The 8,177-nt window shown below is 29.3% G+C and overlaps 1 protein-coding gene across 3 annotated transcripts; it reads left to right on the top strand.

Annotated features, from left to right (window-relative positions):
* The first annotated feature begins 751 nt into the window (after window positions 1-751).
* On the top strand, window positions 752-4,623 carry LOC132949220 (mitochondrial folate transporter/carrier). Of its 3 annotated transcripts, none has more exons than XR_009665070.1 (7): window positions 752-1,032; window positions 1,269-1,486; window positions 1,561-1,711; window positions 1,777-2,023; window positions 2,433-2,546; window positions 3,097-4,226; window positions 4,287-4,416. XR_009665070.1 is itself a non-coding variant. In XM_061019995.1 (7 exons), exons 2-7 carry the CDS (start codon window positions 1,330-1,332, stop codon window positions 4,417-4,419), a joined length of 948 nt encoding a protein of 315 aa, XP_060875978.1. In that variant the 5' UTR covers window positions 752-1,032; window positions 1,299-1,329; the 3' UTR covers window positions 4,420-4,623. The 3 variants fall into 3 exon arrangements, 2 of the variants coding, with proteins under 2 accessions (XP_060875978.1, XP_060875977.1); XM_061019995.1 differs by having other exon boundaries at window positions 1,299-1,486; window positions 3,097-3,242; window positions 4,287-4,623; XM_061019994.1 differs by having other exon boundaries at window positions 3,097-3,242; window positions 4,287-4,623.
* Window positions 4,624-8,177: the final 3,554 nt, after the last annotated feature.

The raw sequence follows: 8,177 nt of genomic DNA, 5'->3' as shown, positions 1-8,177 counted from the left end.
TAGCAGTAGTGTCCATTTTTGGTCGGTTTTTGAGAACTGCTATAGCAGTACAATTACATATGAATTCAAAAGTGTCCCCTGACATCACCAAACAAACATACTGCTACAGCAGTACTTTTTTATGATGTCCGTCAATGTGTTAAATTAATAAAAACTATAAAAATTATATGCACTTCAATGTCATAATTTCAAAACTAATGGCTTATTCAAATTTATATTATCACTGTATAAGTATTAAAATTTTGATTTACCTAGTCTCCAACAAAAAAAAATTGAAAAATTCGTTAAAGACTTCCGCGCGGCAATACAGCTGTAGGTACAGCATTCCGCGCATGCGTTTAAACGTAAAATCGCAAACTTTTGAAGGTTATAACTTCCAAACTAATGGTTTGTTCAATTTTTTTTTGCACTATCGTTCTAACTATATTATAGTTGAAATACATGTTCTAAAAAAAAAAAATTGCAAAAAATCGCGTGAGAGCTAAACTGCAATAATTGTTCCCACTTCCTGTTATGTTGTGTTATATTTTATAGTTTATATGTAATGATGATTATATATTTAATTACCTGTAAAATGACTTGTCCCCCCAGAGGCCCCGACTAGAAAAAAAAAATCACCATCCGATTTCGATATTTTGGAAACCGCCGAAATGGTTCACCGGCATTGCCAACAGATCAATTGAGGGACATTGTTTGTTCAGTGGACCGGTCCCACTGGTGTCGCTGGCCTTGTGATAAAAATAATCTGACGAAATCAATTTTCTCTTTTGTTCCCTCTAATATAAGTTAAAACCTCTCTCTCAAGTCTGTTCACTGTGCCGTTAAGTTTCACGTTCGATTAATAAGTTCGTCACTGAATCTCAATTGGAATAATGTGGACGTCATTCAAACCAGAAAGTTTTTTCGATCGGTAGAACATTAGAACTGGTGGAAGGCATCGAATACCTTCACCCCTTACTTCAACTTACGCGACATGTCGTCAAACAAAATCCTATGTGATAGTCAATTGTGATAAATACCTAATATCTATAAGTTAGTTTATTTAATTATTTATGATATATATTTATTTTGTCAATATATAATATGTATTAGTATATATTATGTATATAAATAAACATACTCCGTTAGTTATGTGTTTGAAGAGTTTAATTTAATTTGGTTGATACACTGTATAGTTTATTTTATTGTATTTCTTTATTTCTTTATTATACAAATATAACATACAATTTCTTGAACCGTGAGTGTGTATTAAAAGTTTGACTGTATAGCGGTGTGACAATGAACGTTCTTGGCTCTAGAACAGCAACAACAGTCAATCGTGTACCTGATATGGGACAACCAACCAAGCCGCTGACCAACAGTCCACCAGTAACAAAATCTATGTTTCAACATGTTAAAATAGAACATTTGGTGGCTGGATTTTCAGGCGGAGTCGCGTCAACACTCATACTTCATCCCCTAGATTTATTGAAAATTCGATTTGCTGGTGAGTTATTAATGTGATTTTTATCCCCCTTTAATTTAAATTTTAATATAGTATAATTATATTATATTTTACAGTCAATGATGGAAGAAATGCAATACCAAGTTATGCTGGACTGGGAAATGCCGTCACTACAATATTTAGACAAGAAGGAATTAAAGGACTTTATAAAGGAGTTACTCCAAATGTTTGGGGATCAGGGAGTGCATGGGGTTTTTATTTCCTATTGTAAGAAAATCTAGTATTACCAAATAAAATAAATATAACTAAAAGCTTACAATTTATATTTTTAGTTATAATTCAATTAAAGCTTGGATTCAAGGCGACAACACTAAAAAACCTTTGGGTCCAGCATTACATATGACTGCAGCAGCAGAAGCAGGCATACTCACATTAATGATAACCAATCCAGTATGGGTAGTCAAGACTCGTTTGTGTTTGCAGTTTGATAAACCCAATGATCCGAGCAAGTCGTACAGTGGCATGTGGGATGCATTTCGCAAGATATATGGTGCTGAGGGTGTACGAGGCCTGTACAAGGTATTCTACAATACCTGATAGTTTGATGAATGAAATAAAAAAAATTTATTGTGTGGGCTAGATTTATATAATTTGTTCTTTGTACATTTAATTTAAACTAAAGATAAATACATTAAAGAGCGAATGAAAATATATTTCACAATATATGAAAACTGAAAAATTAATTAATCAGTTATTTAAAAAATTGAAGCTTAATTGTATAATACATGCTCACTGTTTATTTGAAATTTCTATATATATATTTTAATTAAACTTTAAAAAGTACATTTTAATTTATAATCTAATTCCACACGCATTGATAGATGTTGGGTATATTCATTTTGTATTTGTTTAAGTAGTAAATAACAGATGGGTATAATAGATACCTATTCCCAAAAATAAAAGTAGTTGGTCATGTACGTTATTGTAGGGCTTTGTTCCTGGCATGTTTGGCGTATCTCATGGTGCCTTGCAGTTCATGACTTACGAGGAGATGAAAACTTTTTATAATGAATACAGAAGATTACCAATTGATGCTAAACTGGTGAGTTATAATTACAAAGTGATTAATTCAAGAGGACGTGGTACCCGCATGTGTTGTCTCCGTCTTACAAGTGCGGTACATAGCAAATTGTTCGCTCAGCTGATAACGTTTAGCTCCGTTAGTATAAAAATGAGTGAATTACCTTTTATAAAATTTAAAGGTAAGATTATTATTTAAGCAATGTCTTAAGCTTTTTATTGTATTTTAATTTTTAGTGAGTTATGAGTATTTTATACTCAATACTTCAATGCTCATAACTCGTTTAAATATTAAAATATAATAAAAAGCTTAAGATATTGCTTAGATAATAATCTTACCTTTAAATTTTATATGAGCTCAATTCACTCATTTTTATACTAAAGGAACTACATGTGATCAGTTGAGCGTACAATTTGCTATGTTCTGCACTTGTAAGACGGACCCAACACATGCAAGTGCCACGTCCTCTCAACGTAAGACACTTGAATTATGAGTGTTTTACTTAAATCAATCGCCCTGTATATTCAAATTGTAAATATTATTACTAATCACTTTTAATTATTTACTACAGGAAACATCCGAATACATTGTATTTGCTGCGTTTTCAAAATTAATAGCAGCTGGTTTGACATATCCGTATCAAGTAATTCGTGCGAGACTGCAAGATCAGCACCGTGAATACAGAGGCACTTGGCATTGTATAACCCAAACATGGAGGTACGAAGGTGCTGGTGGATTCTATAAGGGATTATCGCCATATTTATTACATGTGCTTCCAAATATTTGTCTTGTGTTGTTGATATATGAGAAATTTACAAACAATTAATATTCTATTACTTCAAATGAGTTTAAACGTAAACAAAACCTATCAGTCCTTTGTTAGTTTTTTGATTCCAAGTATTTTTATTTTATTTATAATTAGTATTAATAAAATGTTTTATTCTTTATGTTAAAAATAAAATTATCTCTCCCTTATATTTATATGTTGATATAAATATAAATATGTATATATTATACACATCAATTGTGCAATATTCAAAGTTAAAATTCTCTTAAATACAAAAGTTAATGACACCTGAATAAGTTAATAAAAATAAAAGTTATCAGTCTACATTTATTTGATTTTTTTTCATATAACACGATTATTGCCTTTTGACAAATACTTGACCCATTCAAAATTATTTCTCTTGTAGACAGAATTATACTATGACAATACTCCTCTTAGTTGTATGTGTATTTTTAGAAATAATGTAATATATGTTATATTTCTTTGTTTTCAATTCTTTTATTTCTTAACAGTTAATCCTAGTTACTCAAATTTATTTTACAACTGGTATTTTATTTTATTTTTAATATATTATACAATTTCATTCGATGTGATGAAGTAAAATCATTTTAATTTTATACCGTATTATGATAAAGTAATAATTTCCAAAAGTTATTTTTTAACATTTGTTCTGTCGTCGCGATACACTGATAATTGCAGTTAAAATAAACTAAGTTAAATATTTTTATTGTTTCTATTGATTTGATTTACGTTCAAGAAATATTTTGTATAAATATATTCTTTTATATCATGTTCATTGTTACTAAACATGTAAAATATAAATATAGATCACGTGATTAATACATTTGTAGTTCGTTTTAACATGTCATTTAACAGTGTGTTGCGGTGCTGCCAGTAGCATAACAAAACAATTGGTAAGATATTTTTAATTACATATTAAATGTATTGATTTCAATAATTTTATTTTAATTCAGGTATGAAAGAACACGAGGATTTTATAAAGGAATTGGGCCAAATCTATTGAGAGTTATACCAGCAACCATCATCACATTTCTAGTCTATGAAAACTTATCTTCATATTTAATTAAGTTGAATACTATACCTTAATAGTTAAATTTTAGAATAGTCATTAGTTATTCCCATAGATTTTGTGATATTTTTTTTGTATGAACCTTATTAATGATACAAAATAATGTATACAAGACTAAGAGTTGGTAATTAGTAATTATTGCCTACTATTGTACTTAATAATGTTTATTCGTTTTATTTGTTTGAGTAAATGTGGTAAAATTATAATATTTAAGCAGTCAACTGAATTTATTTATTTTATATCGAATAACTGAGAAATAGATTTTTTTTTTTTTAATTGGTCATTAAGCTCGGCAACTATGGCCATTAGCTGTTAAAAATGCCGCCCATGGTCTGAGGAATCAAACTCTGGTCAACTGTGTCATAGCCAACGCCTTAGTCCGCTCGGCCGCTCCGTCCCCCAAATAGATTTTTAATGAAATATTACATTAAACTAGTGCTTCTCAACCTTTTTTTTTTTTATTACAACACCCTAATTTAGATCTATATAATAGCAATACACTTAAAACAATTAATGGATTTTTGAAAATGTAACTATTATAATATGTAATATAATTATATGTAGTCAGTGGTGTATTGGTACGGGTACGCGGGTATACGCCGTATACCCATCAGAAGATTTTCGATTTTCGGCGTATACCCAATGTAAAATCTTAATTTATGGGTATACGCTTCCAAAATAACCAGAAAACCAAATAAGATTTAAAATTTATTTAATAGTTTATATAGGAAAAAAACGTTAGTCGTATTAATGAATTTATGTATTAATGAATTATTTATCAATTGAAGTAGGTATTGAATATAAGTTATACAACAATATGCGTTGTGTTTAATGTATTTTAAGACTTTAAGTTCAATTTAGTAAACCCAATATTGAATACAAAAAATCTTAGTGGAAAATTCTATAGATTGTACCTATAATAATAATGTTATTATTATTTTAATTTTTTTGACATTCGAGTTGATTTTGTTTTATTTTCTATTATTACATTACACAAAAATTAATAAAATAATGTTAAAAACTATGTACTAATTGAACTGCAATGACGTTATATAATATATACGATGGTATAATTTGATCGTTTAGGTTACATACATATTTTATTGGTGCGTATACCCATAAATATATTTACCAATACACCACTGTATGTAGTGTAAACCTATATGTAAATTGAGAATGAGAATAACTTCACAGTTATTATTTTTATCTGTGGGTTTTACTATCACGTCATAACGCCACAATAATGTAATATGACTTATATTTATACTTTGAACACGTACAATATAAATGAACAATTTTTTTGTTCACGACACGACGGTTGAGAACCACTGCATAAGACTATTTAAAGTAAAAATATCATTGAAATTTACTTTTGGTCACATATATACAATTATGTTTAGAGTTAATTTTAATGCATTGTAAAAATAATATAAATTATTACTAAAAAGTTACTATTTTAATTTATATAATATTGTGTAATGTAATGTACTAATGTGTAATGTAGTATATTTAATGCATTAATTCTACTTAAGATTACATTATGTTAAGTCTCGTAGTTTTTTAACAGAAGTGCATTGAAAATTTTTTTACCAAACAACCAAGTAGTTAAGAATGCATTTATTTTAGACAAGGTATGATTATTGTTTCTTGTTTTATTAAGATGAGTGACTATTAGTTTTATGACCTAGGTGACTGATATTTCTGTTCTCTTTTAAGCATGAAGACTAGAATAAGCTATTTTTTTTATATAAGGAGACCAAACTCGTACGGCCGCCGCCCGCATGAAAAAATGTACCGAAATTAGTCGCACAATTAAACAAAGGCTGCGTTGCGTACGCTAGGGTCAGGCGCGGACTGGCTGGGATGCTACAGCATCCCTTGCCCTAAAATATATTTGCCTAATATTATTTATTATATATTTAAAGACTCTAGACACCTAATGAACAACAGATTGTTACCAACTTACGATTACTAGTAATCTATAATATTGTACAACTTTGATTGAAAGTTTTTTGTAACTTGGTACTTATTTACGTGTTTAACGTATATTCAATATTTTTTCAAAACAAAACAAAATAAAATATATTAATATTTTATAAATAATCTACATGTATTAAATTCGCCCCAACAATTTATGTTATTTGCCCTTTAAATTGTGTAGCATCCCGTGCCCTATTTTACCAGTCCGCGCCTGAACTGGTCCGTAAGTTTATAGACATTCTAATACATTCTCCCGGCAGTGTCAATAGACACAGTGTTTGAGAAGTTATATTTTTTTGGTACCTAATTAATTTACAATATGAATTATTATAAGTTACCTATGTAGGTACTTGTCCAAAACTCTACTACCGGGAAGCCATTGGTATTTATGATACAGCCTTACGAAGTTCACGATTTTCGGTGTTTTACGCACCCGTACAACGCTTAAAGTTTACCGAGCTTAAGTATAACAAATTATTTTTTTTTTTAATCTAGGTAAATCAACGTTTTAAAATTGATGATGCAAAAATAATTCTGACACCCACCCATGGTGGATTTACATAACAAGTCGAGGGATGTTTTTGATTTTAATTGTTCGAGCAAGCGCAGTGTGCGAGTGACTACACCGGATATATTATATGAAAATACCAAAAAGTTCAATTAGCTATAATATAACTTAAAAATAAGACTGACCGCCAAATTCAGACTTCTCTGTCGTTTTCAGTTAAAAACTAATGATTTCCGGCAATTAATTTTTGAAATATCGTTCATAATTCGTTGTAACTTGTAATTTATATACCTTTTTTTAAAAATATTATTCGTGGGTAATTGAAACGTCTAAAATGTATTATTATATACAAATATGATAATAAACAAATAATAATAACTCAACTTAACCGGCTACGGTATTAATAATATTTAATAATATCAATATAAGTATAGTATACAATATCCTAGGCTGTCAAATCGTCTCCACTTGGAATCGTTTTTCGTATACAATGATATTATATCATTGAATTCAAATGTAACACTATCCATAACAGTCACCCACTTGTACCCTACTGTTCAGCAGAGTCACTTCCAAATTTTATTTTTTTTTAATTGACCTCCCTTTTTATTTAAATTCTGACAAACGAGTTTTGGTTAAGTATATACGGCCCTGTCTACGGCCAGTAAAACAATTAGGATTCTTGGGGTCCCGGACAAAGTCAATGTATTGGACCCTGAGGTATATGTATACAATATTTGTTTATAGGTTACCTATACAAAAATAAATAATGATGGTGATTTTTTTTTTAAAAACCTAAAAAAATTTTATGTGAAGGCCCGCTGACCAGTGTATTGTTATTAAAATATAACCACACTTTTAGTGTTCTTTTTTTTATTATAAATATTAATTAAAGCTTTCCACACATAAAAGTAACTCAATAACAATAAAACAATAAAACACTATAAAAATATAATTTTAAAGATAAATATAGGTATTATTATGGATAAATAGGGACCCCTTGTTCTTCGACAACAAATTAGATAACATGGATTAGATGAAAATAGATGAAAATAGATATTTTTATTTAATATATTTTATTTGATTTAAACATTAGATTACAATGCAATTATTTAAAAATTTAAAGTAGATGCTGTGCGCCGTCGGGGCCCCTTGAGCCAACGATTAGCAGCCTTCTACAGGGGCATTGACCCGGCTGCCCCTGCGGTTGTTGCGGCACTGTTATAACTGGTAATTCAGTTATTGATATTATAATATATATTTATACTATTTGAAGAAAAAAAGCAT

Source organism: Metopolophium dirhodum, chromosome 7 (assembly GCF_019925205.1).
Source record: "Metopolophium dirhodum isolate CAU chromosome 7, ASM1992520v1, whole genome shotgun sequence".
NCBI lineage: Eukaryota > Metazoa > Arthropoda > Insecta > Hemiptera > Aphididae > Metopolophium > Metopolophium dirhodum.
Note: the sequence above shows the minus strand (reverse complement) of the source record. Positions and strands in the feature narration are given on the sequence as shown.

What these genes read in the sequence shown, in the direction of transcription:
- LOC132949220 (XM_061019994.1), top strand. Translation starts at nt 1,279, where the DNA reads ATGAACGTTCTTGGCTCTAGAACAGCAACAACAGTCAATCGTGTACCT. An exon ending in TACCAATTGATGCTAAACTG is followed by an intron (nt 2,547 to 3,096) that starts GTGAGTTATAAT and finishes TATTTACTACAG; the next exon opens with GAAACATCCGAATACATTGT. An exon ending in TGTATAACCCAAACATGGAG is followed by an intron (nt 3,243 to 4,286) that starts GTACGAAGGTGC and finishes ATTTTAATTCAG; the next exon opens with GTATGAAAGAACACGAGGAT.